The sequence below is a fragment of the Quercus lobata genome, chromosome 10 (assembly GCF_001633185.2).
Source record: "Quercus lobata isolate SW786 chromosome 10, ValleyOak3.0 Primary Assembly, whole genome shotgun sequence".
In the NCBI taxonomy this organism is placed as follows: Eukaryota; Viridiplantae; Streptophyta; class Magnoliopsida; order Fagales; family Fagaceae; genus Quercus; species Quercus lobata.
Window position 1 is genome coordinate 64,038,913 of NC_044913.1, and position 13,610 is coordinate 64,052,522.

Sequence of the window (13,610 nt, forward strand, 5' to 3'; positions counted from 1 at the left end):
GACGTCAACGTGGAAGACGACGCTAGTACTCAGCCTCCTCAGGACGAGCCTGCTGTGAATGCTCCCCCTTCTTAGGAAGAGACTTTTAAGCTTAGTGGCCTTTGTTTTCTTTTTTTGCTTGGTTTTTTATATTTGGTCCTTTGTTTTTGGACCTTCTTTATGTAACAAGAATACATTATACTCGTCCATGGTTTTAGGATGGGTATTTTAAGTAAACCATTTCAGTTTTTCAAACTAATCAAGGGTTTTTGGACGTAGGATGTCCACCCTTTGAATGAAGTTTTATTTTCTTTGCATGGACAAGTGATTTCATTTCCTTTGCATGGACGAATGCTGCTAAACTATTTTAACTCCAGCTTTAGTTCGTCCATATCGAGAATACATATTTTTCATGTAGTCTAACTCGTCTTAGCAGGTAGTATTTTTAATTAGCTTGATTCGTCTTAAGACTTACAAACTAATTTTACATACCATCTTACTTATTTTGCCCAACTTTTTCTCTCGTCCAGAGTTTGGATTGTTTCAGTTGGCTCCGCCTCGTCCATGATTTGGACGAGTGTGGATGTGGTTTTTTCCTTGCTTTATTCAAGAAAATTTAGACGTTACATCTCTGCGTCCAGAGATTTTATTCGTCTTGGATCTTTCAACCCTCTTGAGGATTGACTTGGACGACAATATCATGGAGAAAATTCACACAACATTTTGTACATAACATAAATATTGTTTACAGATAAGGCACATGCACACTAATGCCTTTTTATTTAATAAATACATACTTCATGACTTCGTCCATAACCATAACACAACCATAATAAGTAATAAGATCGTAGTTTCAAACTTCACACACAAGCAACACCAAACATAGTAGTATCAAACACAAACAGCATCATACATAGTAATACGTTAGTAGACAGATAAGACCCAGTCTCGTCCATAGGTTCGCTCTTACTGGTAGTACCTCCTTAGGTGCTTCACATTCCAAGGATGTTCCAACTTTCTCCCGTCCAGGGCCTCCAGGTAGTAGGATCCTTGCCTTTTACAATTGATAACTCTATAGGGTCCTTCCCAGTTTGGGCCCAACTTCCCATGTGCTGGGTTTTTGGTTGACAAAGAGACCTTTCTCAGGAAGAGATCTCCTATGTTGAAACGCCTAGGCTTCACCATCGCATCATACTGCCTAGCCATGAGGTTCTTATACTTTACTGCCCTATGTTCTGCGTTTGCCCTTACCTCATCTATTAGATCGAGGTTCAGACGAAGCTGGTCCTCATTATCCTTGTCTTGATACATCATCACCCTGTGATTAGCCATATGTACTTCTGCAGGTATGATTGCATCGCTCCCATAGGCTAGCTTGAAAGGAGTCTCCCCTGTAGGGGTCCTCACTGTGGTCCTGTATGCCCATAAAACTCCTGGTAATTCATCTGGCCATACTCCCTTTGCCCCCTCAAGCCGAGTCTTGATGATTTTCAACAGGGATCGGTTTGCAACTTCAGCTTGGCCGTTGGCTTGGGGGTGTGCAGGCGAGGAGTAATGGTTCTGAATTCCAAAGTGTAAGCAAAAGTCCTTGAAGAGTGCATTGTAAAATTGTCGTCCGTTGTCAGACACCAATACCTTTGGCACTCCAAATCTGCATACAATGTTCTTCCACATGAAGTTTTTCACATTCTGTTGTGTGATATTTGCCAACGGTTCTGCTTCCACCCATTTGGTGAAGTAATCGATGCCCACCACTAAAAATTTCATCTGCCTTATTCCCAAAGGGAAGGGACCCAAAATGTCCAGTCCCCATTATGCGAAGGGCCACGGTGCCACCATTGGGGTGAGGTATTCCGATGGTTGCCTGGGGACGTTGCTAAATCGCTGGCACTGGTCGCAGACCTTAACGTATGCTTTAGCATCAGCTTGCATGTTCGGCCAGTAATACCCTGCACGGACGACCTTGTGGACAAGTGATCTGGCTCCTAAGTGATTGCCACATGCCCCTTCATGAACTTCTCTCAGTACGTAATTTGCTTCGTCCGGAGCTAAGCATCTAAGGTAAGGTTGAGAGAAACCTCTCTTGTATAGCACTTTATTCATAAGTACGTATCTAGCTGATCTCACCCTCACCTTTCTGGCCTCGTCCTTCTCTTTTGGTAGTCGTCCGTCTTTCAAGTATGATATAATGGGAGTCATCCAATTTTCTCTGTTATCCACCTGTTGTACTTCCGGGACATCTATACTTGGCATATATTGAACTTCATCTGACTTCTCTAATGATTCATCTGTTGAGACTTCTTTTGCTATAGTATCAGCTTCCACGTTCTCCTCCCTTGGGATTTGAACAAAGTCAGCTTTTTTAAATCTTTTCACAAGGCGCATCACCCTACCAAGGTATTTCTTCATTCGTTCTTCCTTCACTTCATACATCCCATTCACTTGCCCCATGATCAGTTGGGAATCCCCCATGACACATATGGACTTGGCTTCCATGGACTTAGCCAATTCTAGCCCTTTGAGGAGGGCTTCATATTCGACTTCATTGTTAGTCGCTTGGTACTGTAGACGGACTTTATGTTTCAGTTTATCTCCTTCTGGGGATTGCAGGACCACACCAATTCCTCCTGCATGCCGTGTAGATGAACCATCCACGTGGACGATCCATCTCTTACTGTCTTCTGTCTCATTATGACTTGGGGTAAACTCTTCAATAAAATCTGCTAGGGCTTGAGCTTTTATGGCATGCCTTGGTTGATACCTGATATCGAACTCACTAAGCTCCACAGCCCACTGGATTAATCGTCCTGCAGCTTCCAGTCTATTCATTGCCTTCTTGAGCGGATGATCTGTCATGACATTAATGACATGTGCTTGGAAATAATGCCTCAGCTTCCTTGAAGCGGTGATCAATGCGAAGACTAATTTCTCCATTTGTGGATACTGTCCTTCCGCTCCTTTCAATGCCTTGCTTGTATAGTACACAAGTCTTTGCACTTTATCTTCCTCTCTTATCAATGCTGAACTCACGGAATGCGGGGTTACCGCTAAGTATAAATATAATTCCTCTCCCTCCACTGATGGACTCAGCAGCGGTGCCATGGTAAGGTATGCCTTCAAATCTTCGAAAGCTCTCTGACACTCGTCGGTCCATTCGAATGCTTTTTTGAGAACCTTAAAAAAATGGCAAACATTTATCAGTAGCTTTAGAGACAAACCTGTTAAGCGCAGCAACTCGTCCAGTGAGGGATTGGATTTCCTTGGTATTTTGCGGTGGCTTCATGTCCAATATTGCTTGAATTTTATCTGGATTTGCTTCAATTCCCCTGTGGGAGACCATAAAGCCAAGGAATTTTCCTGACAATACTCCAAAGGCACATTTGCTAGGATTCAGCTTCATGTGATACTGCCTCAATGTGTCAAATGTCTCCTGCAGGTCGTCTAGATGCCTTCCTTCGTCCTAACTTTTCACTAGCATGTCATCTACATAGACTTCCACATTCCGTCCAATTTGCGGACGAAACATGTGGTTGACCAACCTCTGATATGTCGCCCCTGCGTTCTTTAAACCAAATGGCATCACCTTATAGCAGAATAAGCCTTGACTGGTGACAAAAGATGTCTTCTCTTGGTCAGCCTCGTCCATTCTTATCTAATTGTATCCTGAAAAGGCATCCATGAAGCTAAGCAATTTGTGGCCTGCAGTTAAGTCTACTAACTGGTCAATGCGCGGTAGTGGATAACTATCCTTGGGGCTTGGGGCAAGCCTTGTTCAGATCAATGAAGTCCACGCACATTCTCCACTTGCCATTTGCTTTTTTGACCATTACTACATTGGCCAACCAATCCGGGTAGTACACTTCCCGAATGAACTTCGCTACCATCAGCTTTTGGACCTCGTCCTTGATTGCACCATCTCTCTCAGGGGCAAACACCCTCTTCTTTTGCCGCACATGCTTGGATGAAGGACATACATTCAAACGGTGGGTAATGACGCTAGGGTCTATACCCGGCATATCCTCGTGACTCCACGCAAACATATCGATGTTTTTCTTCAAAAATTGGACGAAATCCTTTTTAATCTTCTCTTCTAAATCAGCTCCAACCCTGGTACACCTCTCAGGGTTATCCTCATCCAAGGAAATATCTTCCAATGCTTCAGTAGGCTCTGCTACAACCTTCTTTTCTTCAATATTCATTGCTTGAACTTGTTCATCCATGGCTAGCATGACCAAGTAACATTCTCTTGCTGCCAGTTGGTCACCTTGTACCTGTCCTACCCCGTGTTCTGTTGGAAACTTGACTGATAAGTGGTAAGTAGAGGTAACGGCTTTCCAACTATTCAAAGTTGGTCTCCCAATTATGGCATTGTAGGAGGATGGACAATCTACCACAAGGAAGTTCACATCCTTGGTGATTTGTCGTGGATATGCCCCCACTACCACGGATAAGGAAATAGTACCCATTGGTTGCACCTTCATCCCACCAAAATCTACTAGGGGGGAGTTCACTGGACGGAGCTGGTCTCGTCCTAATCTCATCTGTTGAAAAGCTGGATAATATAAAATGTCTGCTGAGCTTCCATTGTCCACAAGCACTCTTCTAGTTGTGTAGTTTGCAATTAGTAAGGAGATGACAAGAGCATCATCATGGGGGTGATGAATTCGGTCAGCATCCTCGTCCGTGAAAGTGATTGCCCGCTCGTCCGTGGACCTTGCTCTCGGTGATCGTCTAGAAAGTTGGACGCTCTGTACTACCTTCAAGTATGCTTTCTTGGACTTGGATGACTGGCCAGTTGAACTTCCCCCAATAATGACTCTTATCTCCCCGAGTGGTGGTCGTGATGATTCTTCCATCTTTCCCTTCTGTTTCTCGTCCCTCTGGTCTCGTCCAAGGAAGCCCCTCAACTTCCCTTGCCTTATGAGATTTTCAATTTGTTGCTTTAAGTCAAAACACTCGTCTATGTCATGACCATGATCCTTATGGAAGCGACAATACTTGTTCCTGTTGCGCTTGTTGGGATCCCCCTTCATTTTCTCCGGCCATTTCAAGGAAGGATCATCCTTGATTTGCATAAGGACTTGCTCAAGCGGGGTGTTTAAAGGGGTATATTGCTGGTTCCGTACTGAAGGGTCTGGCTTCTTACTTCCTCGGTCTCTCCTTTCCTCCGTCCGTCCCTTCTTTGGACGAGTACCTTGTTCGTGATGGCGACTGGGATTTGCGTCCATTCTCTTAGACCTCTTCCTCTTCTTAGCAATGATCGCATCTTCTGCATTCATAAAATTCTGAGCCGAATGGACGAGTTCGGCCATGGACTGGGGCTCTTTTTCATAGAGTTTGTGTATAAACAGATCCGAATTCACCCCGTTATGGAAGGCTGCCAGTGGAAGCTTATCATTTGCTTCATCCACACTGAGAGCTTCTCTGTTGAAACGGGTGATAAATGACCGAAGGCTCTCGTTCTCTCCCTGCTCTATTGTCAACAAACTGGACGAGGAACGCTTGTGCCTTTGTCCCTCAATGAAATTGTTAACAAACAATTTGCTCAACTCTTCAAAAGAACTCACCGAATTTGGGGGTATTTTACTAAACCAAACTCGCGCTGAACCCTTAAGGGTGGTAGGGAAGGCTCTATACATTATCTCATCAGGTACCCCTTGAAGATGCATGGTGGTCTTGAAAGTGGCTATGTGATCAAACGGGTCACGTGTTTCATCATATGAATTCAGAGAAGGCAACTTGAACTTTGATGGTAGGGGGTGACCGTTGATGGAAGCCGTAAAGGGAGAATCAGTCCTGTGAACCAAATCTTCTATCGGATTCGCCCTTCTCATATTCTCCTTCATTTCCTCCATAACTCTCTTCATTTGGTCCATTTCTTCCTTCAAGTGTGGTACCGTTCGTGAAGTGGTGCCTCTAAACTGATTTCCAATTTCGGTATTCTCTCTACCGCCATGACTCTGTGTTTGTCCTCCTTCACGTTCTTCATGTGTTTGCCTCCTCATATTAATCTCCATTCATAATTCTTGGTTTTGGCGAGTCAACTCCGCCATAGCGTCTGCCATAGATTGCGCATGTTGGACAGATGACTCCTGCATGACCGGTGCAAACTGGCGATCGCAATGCGGGTTGCTGCTCCCCTGACGACCTGGGCTAGTAGCCCTTGATCTAGTCCGAACCATCAATCCTTTGTCACGGAGAAGTAAACTGTGAAACAATCTCTTCCCCACAGACGGCGCCAACTGATAATTCCTTGGATATCAGTGGGTTGACAAGACTCGAACGATGATCTTTGGGCTATCTCCTGTAATACAAAGAACACTGAATCAGAGGAGACCGGTGGGGACCGGCCAAAAATCCTCCGATGATGAAGTTAGTTACTCTTTAACTCTCTGTAAGGAAGAAGTATTCTCTCAAAATGAAATTGTCTCAATCCCCTTACCCTTCATCGAAGAAGCCTTATATAGTATGTGTGGAACGGTTATCTGTTTAGTAACCGTTCCCAATGTCGAGGAGTCCAGAGAATTGGGGGTAACTTCCATAACCGCTGTGGAAGTTACCTGGGTTGGACGGGCCGGTGAACTCGTCCATCCTTAGTAAAGATGGACGAGACTTCCACGATGAGCTCGTCCATCTTTAGTGAAAGATGGACGAGACCATCTTAGAAGGCTTGCCCTGCGTAAATTGATGAGTAGATTCCATGAGGTATTGTTCGTCCATATATGGACGAGGTTCGCCAGAACGCTTGGAACTTTCTCTTCGCCTATTGTAGCTTCTTTCGTTGGACGAGACATATGGACGAGTTATGGACTTGGATGATTCGTGACACCATCAAATCCAATTTGATTTCAAACTGGAATTCAATTTGAGTCTAATTTTGCATCACGTGTCCCATCTAATCTAAGTTTTTATTTGTTGTGTCAAATAAGTTAATTTATAGTGTTGAAATCGATGAGTCTAATATAAATAAATCATAAAAAAAATAATTAATGATTTTATATTATGAACTTTTTTTTTTTTTGGTATAACTAAAAACAATTAAAGTCATTTATGTAATATACCATGACTATGTACGGTTCATTACTAACTAGGTGTATATATATATATATATATATATATATGAACTCCCTTCCCTCTCCCTTGTGTATGTGTGTTTATTTCTCCCAAAAAAAAAAAAAAAAAAGGTTATAAACATATAGGACATAATTCAACCAGGACATTTGGAGATACTATTTTAATATCTCCAAATGTCCTGGTCGAACGACGTCCTATATATTTAATAACTGAAACTAACATCAATAGCACCACTACAATTCATTATTTCCATGTGTAAGTATGTATTATATACTAATAAGGATAATACAAGTATGCCCACCTTCTCTTATTGAAATTGAGCCATTGATATAATTATTGGAGTTTTAGAAGGTCTTTCCAATTATTTTTTTTTTTTGGACAAAAACTTGTTAAAGCCCATAGGTTTTTTGTATTGGAATTTCAACAAAAGAAATGATTATTATAAATTCCTAGTATTATTGTCAGAATAGAGCAAATATGCTACCAACATAAGCCTAAAAATATTGCATTCTTTGTTTAAATATTTCTTTTTTAAATAGTAAAATGTGGCAAATCCTACCAACCTAGCACCAATAGATATTATCCTGTCGCCAAGAAAACATAAATGATAACTTGTTTAATAAAAAATTAACAACAAAAAATGATGATATAAGGGTCATATTTTTATATGTTGACATAAAACGCATTTTTTGTGACGAATAAGAGATTCACCAAAGGGTGATTTGAAGAAGACTACAAAAACTGCAACAATTAAAAAGGTCGATGTGGTGTTGTTAGTCAAGAATAAGAGAGTCATGTAAAAGAAAAGTCTTCTACAAGTAGTTCAATTGGGGATTGGAACCAAGCATTTTTATAGATCAATAGGTCTTATTATAGGTAGATATTTCAAGATAGGTAAGATTTTTTGTACTTGTTACCTCTATTCTTATTAGTGAATTCTTCAAAAGTGGTGACCTAAAATTCACTTAATGGAGTTTTGTTTGCTAGAGTTTTTTCCATCATGATCAAATCGTCATGTCAAACTTATTTTCTGCTACACTTTATTTAGTTTAGTGATTTGATTATGTCTTAATTGATTTTGTATGTAATTGGACTAATTAATCAACTTGGGTAATTAATTAATTTAACTAGGTCAATCTACAACCCAACATATGACTTATATTCAGGATCTCAAATTAAATGCTAAGATATAATTATATTCACTTCCACCGACGTTAGCAATATGACTTAATTTATAGTGTTACTTGTGTTCTATTTTTTTGTACACATTACATTTGATATTACTGCGATTTCTGCTTGAACACATGCTCGTATCATTAGTATTGTGCATAGGTTGGAGTGAACAGTTTGAACTTTGAAGAAAAAAAATTTCAACCAAACCGCTATTACTGGGTTGGCAAAATCCCAAACCATAGCCAACCACCAACATCCAAAAACGACGAATCAATTGAAAATTTGGGTGGTTTCTTGTCGATGGATTGGCCAAGTTCTGTGGGTTAGATTTAATTATATGTTGTAAATAAAGCTTTAAAAATTATTTTAAGAATTAATCAATCCATTATCTTTTATACAGCATATTTAAAAGCGAGTTTCTCATATGTTTGGTAGCACAAGTAGAGCTCTCTCTCTCTCTCTCTCATCAAATTGCTTCAAAATCCTCCATTTTATGAGCGGTAAAAAGTGTTGTAATTGTTGAAAAGTATAGTGTTATTTCTTTATTGGTGTGCTTATTATCTTTATATTACTCTCAAAAGGAATGCCACTAGACATCACTACTTACACGCCCTAAAACCCTAACCTAGAAACACCAGAAAAAAATAGAACAGAAACTTAAAACTAACAATCTAACAACCTAAAATGCTTAAAATGATAAAACAAAGAAAACCTAAACTAAACAAACATATTATAACAAAAACAAACAAGAAAACAAGGAAAAAAAGGTCAACACAAGAAAATGAAAGAGAAAAGGACATATAACATTATACTTCAAAACACAAACTCTTTAGTTTGATTTTGACCATTCCCCTCAGTCAATCTATTCACAATTAAATAAAGAAGTGATTAGTAAATTTGAAACTCGAAGATCAATGCCAGAAAATGCATTAATCAGAAAAATATTGACTTGAAGATATTTTGTGAAAAACTCCCTCTTTGATTCACTATTTTTAGTGAATCTTATATTTTCCCTTAAGATTTTCTATGTGTTTTGAAAAGATACCATGTATAGCTTCTAAAACCCTAACTTGCACACACATGCCCATGTATGCATACACGTGCATGCAGCATGTGCACGCAAGTCTAGAGCATGCATGCACATACGCGTGTATGCGTACACATGCAATAGAGTTTATGTGACCTTTCTTTTCCAAAATAGCATATTTAGTTCATAAAAAAGTTATATTTTTCCAAAAACACTTTCCTTAAATCAATTTCAATTTGATCGGGCCCTAAACCAATCTTGGGCTTTAGAATTTCAACATCATTAGGGAACGGGGATCCGAGTTGTATGAGGTACAAAATGCGGTGTCTAAGCAACCACACCATAATTATCCACTTAATTTTGTGTCGTGTGTCCACTTAACTTTTTTAATTTTTGTGCCAAGTGAGTTAATGAATATAAAATACTAAAAATCTAATATCAATGAACTATAAAATAAAATAAATCAGTCACATATACCCAATAAAAATCACCACACAACAAAAATTACCACACTTTCTTGAAGATATCATGTATAATTTAAATCAACCTTCTGCAAATTTTCTGTCAAACTGTAGAGCTCTGATACAAGCACAACCAAATATTTTCCCAAATCCCAGAAATCAAAATTTCTGAACAACTTAACATAGTTTCAACGTCAACAATCTATTTCCATAAAGTCAAAGTTTCTCATGAAGTTCAATATTCCCACATTTACAATTTTAATAAATAGCACCATAGTTATAACTGAGAGAGTCCATCCAAAAAAAAAAAAAGAGTTATAACTGAGAGAGTGACAGTATGGGCTAGGGTTTGCACCCAACAAAGCTCAATCCCAATCATTTGTTTTCTCTTTTGTTTACCTGGTCCAAAACTAGTCACATTTTTTAAACTTTAAACATTCCAGGCCCAAGGCTTACTAGTAACTACAGCAAGAGGACGTTGGGTACCTTGAAAAAAATAATATTCCCCTCCTTCTTTATGTTAATAATATGTAGTAGGATTCATAAATTTTTCTTAAATTAAAATTTTTATTCTGCTTCTTTAGGTTAATAATATGTATTAGAATTCATAAATTTTTCTTTAAATTTAAATTTTTATTCTTACAATTTGTACAAAAATTAAATGTAATTTTAGATGCATTATGGTTGACACTTTTAATTTGGGAATATACATCAAAATTTGGTTATCTATTTAATTTAACATGATTCCTTTTATGGATATCATGTTATTATTAAGTAACACGCACTAAGAATATCATATTTTATTTTGAAAAGTCATTTATTTTAGCTATAGACTATTGGAAAAATTAAGCCTAAACATCCAAAATATTCCCCAATTTCATTGATATACTTTCTTTTTTTTTGAGAAGTGATTGATATACTTTAGTTTCACTTTTTTCACACTTGTAAATTTTTCTCATACATTTTTATAATTTTAAATATTTGTTTTTTTTTTGAGATCAAACGATAGAAGGCTTTCATTGATATGAAAAAATGTATACAAACCACTGCATATTCTAGCACTGGGTTCAAGTGGGCTGACCAAGCTGCCAAGACCCGAGCAATTTACATTAGTGAGATCAGTGTGTGTGCTGTAGACGTTGGTATTCCGTGATCAGTCTGCTTGCAAGTTCAAGTATCACCTTTGGGTGAGTCTGAATATGCTCGAAGTATAGTTTATTTCTTGCATTCCAGATTGCTCACGTCGTGACTGCCCACCTCTCCAACTCGTGCTGGTCCATTTTCAGTTGCAACTGATGAAAAAGGATGAAAAAATCTGTGGCTGTGTTGCTGCACTTCTGCGCCCTGCCCTTAAAAATAGATGAAAAAAATATTTGTTTTAATTGTACAACAACCAAATTATCTTGGCATTATTCAAGTGAGAATAATGCATCATTCATTCTTCTTTCAATTTTTTTTTTTTTTTTTGAAATATAGATGACTAAGGGTGTGTTTGGATACTGCTTATTTTGCTAAAACTGAAAAATTATTACTGAAAGTACTGTAGATAAAGGTAAAAGTTAGTTGAAATAGTACAGTGAGGACCATCAATAGTATCAAAAAGTGCAGTGAGATCCATAAATACTAGCAAAAATAAGTTAAATAGTAAAATAATTTTAGTTTTTCATTTCAATCCAAACACACACTAAGACCAAATTTCTAGCTATAATTGCTTTTAAATAAATTTTCTTTCAATTTGTCAGAAATTACTTTTTTTAAAAAAGAACAATGAGGTTGAGTAGGAACAAATTAATAAATAATACTTGTTTTGGGGAAAAAAAAAAAACTTTTAATGTTGACGATTTAACACAACGATAGATCCACAATTCAATAGATGAAACCATAGTAGAGGGAGATCAAAGGTTGGCATATTAACAGTTTCAAAGTGAGAACACAAAATCAAAGAGATGAAGATGAGCCGTAATATTGGTCAAGGGAGATTACCCTCACCAGACTCAAAGAAAAGAAAAAAGAAAAAAAACTTAGATAGTAAGAATAGAAGGGAGACAAAGATTTGAGATTTTCAAACTATGAAACAAAAATCTGAATACATACGGGAAAATGGAGATTTTTTTTTTCTTAGTCAAAAGAGTCGATCTAAATCCAAACAAGCCTGCTATTTTAGTGGGTCCGATTCAAAGTTCAAACTTACCCATTTAATTTTTACAAGTTCAAAAAACTCATTCTAGATCTATCTAAATTTTACCAAAACCAAAAGATACTAAAATTATTGGAAAAAATTATCTATCTCCCAACCTAACCTTTAGATCTGGTCATAGGGAGTATTTTTTTTTTTATAAATTAAATCAAGTTTTCAAATAAATTATTTATAAACTAATTTTCAGATAATAATTTTTATATTATACATGTTTCACTCTCACTTTTAAGAACAATTTTCAAAATACTAAAATCAAAAAATAATTATTTAGGAGACCATTTCTATTTTTGAGTTTTTTTTTAAAAAAAAATATTTACAAAAAGTAACGTATAAAATATGTAGATTACTTTTTTTGTGGATAATGATAAGAAAATAAAACTCATCATGACTTTTTTTTTAATGATAAGTTTCAAATTTGAAGTGTAGGAATTCTTCTTTTGATAAACATAAGCTCCTTAATCTATACTATATATAAGAGGATTCTCCTCTTGCAACTGGACTTTTATGTGGTTCAAAAATACCCTTATTAATGAATGTTAACTTTATTTAGAAATAGGATTATAAATATCAAATAACAAATTTCATTTTGAATTCAAAAAGAAAACTCCTAAAATTTAGGATATTTTTTTCTCTTTACGTTCAAAAAAAAATTATAATTAATGTTTATCTTTAAAGTTTATCATTTTTATTTTTTTGAAAAATAAAAGATATATATATATTTTTTTTTTAAATTATAATATATGCAAATTATTAACTTTCACCCAAAAAAATAGAAGAGCCTCTAAGTACGCAAAATGTATGTGCTTAGAGGCTAGTTAAAAGATAAAAGAGTTTTAACAAATATGTGGGGTTCAATGTTTTCAATTTACTTACAACTATATCATTAAATATATTTTATGTATCCTAAAAACATCCTTTTATCCGTTTTCAAAATCCTATTCTAAACTAGTAAAATAAAATACATTTTTTTGAAAATTGTATCTAAAAAATATTAACTAAACAATAAATTCAAGTATGGAACCCACCATTTTATAAATTGCAAAAATATATATATATATATATATATATATATATTTAAATACTCTTATCAAACAGTCAAAATACACAGATTTGAAACTTTTCTTGAGCAATTTGATATAAAAATAGACAAAGTTAAACTGCAAAATTTTTGGACCATGGAAAGATGAAAATCAATTTCTTTTTCTTTTTTGGGACAAATAATTGTTTTTCGTAATTTGGAGAATAACAAGATAGAAAGAAGTTTTCCCACAAGCAGTTTTGAAAATTCTGTCACTTTGAAAGGTTTTTTTTTGTCTTATTTATGATAATTACTCTTTATCAATAAGTTAACATATTAATTGATTTTTTATATAAACGGGCTTCGAACTCTGAATCTGTTCAACTACAAGAGACTAAAAACACTTTAAATTTATTCCTGAGGTTTGGAAAGATTAGAACGAATGGATAAATTAAAAGAAAATAGTGGAAAAGTTTTTTGGAAAATGGACTAGGAATTCCTTATCACGTGAAACTGGATCTAGTAGTTCTAATCACATTTGACATGAATGAATGCCTGTGATTACTACTTTAATAAGAGCTAGTAGTAAAGGTACGACCCTGCATGCACATTCTTTAGGAACTCCTTCTGGTTCTGGTACATTAAATATTAAATTATGTTAATGCCTCTGCATGAGAATGA

General features: G+C 36.4%; 1 protein-coding gene across 1 annotated transcript; it reads right to left on the reverse strand.

Annotated features, from left to right (window-relative positions):
* Positions 1 to 1,600: 1,600 nt before the first annotated feature.
* LOC115965221 lies at positions 1,601 to 5,648 on the reverse strand. The gene is made up of 6 exons (XM_031084396.1): positions 5,343 to 5,648; positions 4,158 to 4,919; positions 3,198 to 3,439; positions 2,411 to 3,004; positions 2,113 to 2,314; positions 1,601 to 1,843 (listed from the first exon to the last, which is right to left on the reverse strand). The coding sequence occupies exons 1-6, from the start codon at positions 5,646 to 5,648 to the stop codon at positions 1,601 to 1,603; spliced, it is 2,349 nt and encodes a 782-aa protein (XP_030940256.1).
* Between the last annotated feature and the right edge of the window lie 7,962 nt (positions 5,649 to 13,610).

Bases quoted from the DNA above. Each gene is read 5' to 3' on its own strand.
- LOC115965221 (XM_031084396.1), bottom strand. From the start codon at position 5,648: ATGCATCTTCAAGGGGTACCTGATGAGATAATGTATAGAGCCTTCCCT. The intron at 3,440-4,157 runs GTTGTAGCAGAG...GTGAAAAGTTAG, and splicing joins TGAATATTGAAGAAAAGAAG to GACGAAGGAAGGCATCTAGA. The intron at 2,315-2,410 runs GTATGAAGTGAA...TCAAATCCCAAG, and splicing joins ATGGGGCAAGTGAATGGGAT to GGAGGAGAACGTGGAAGCTG.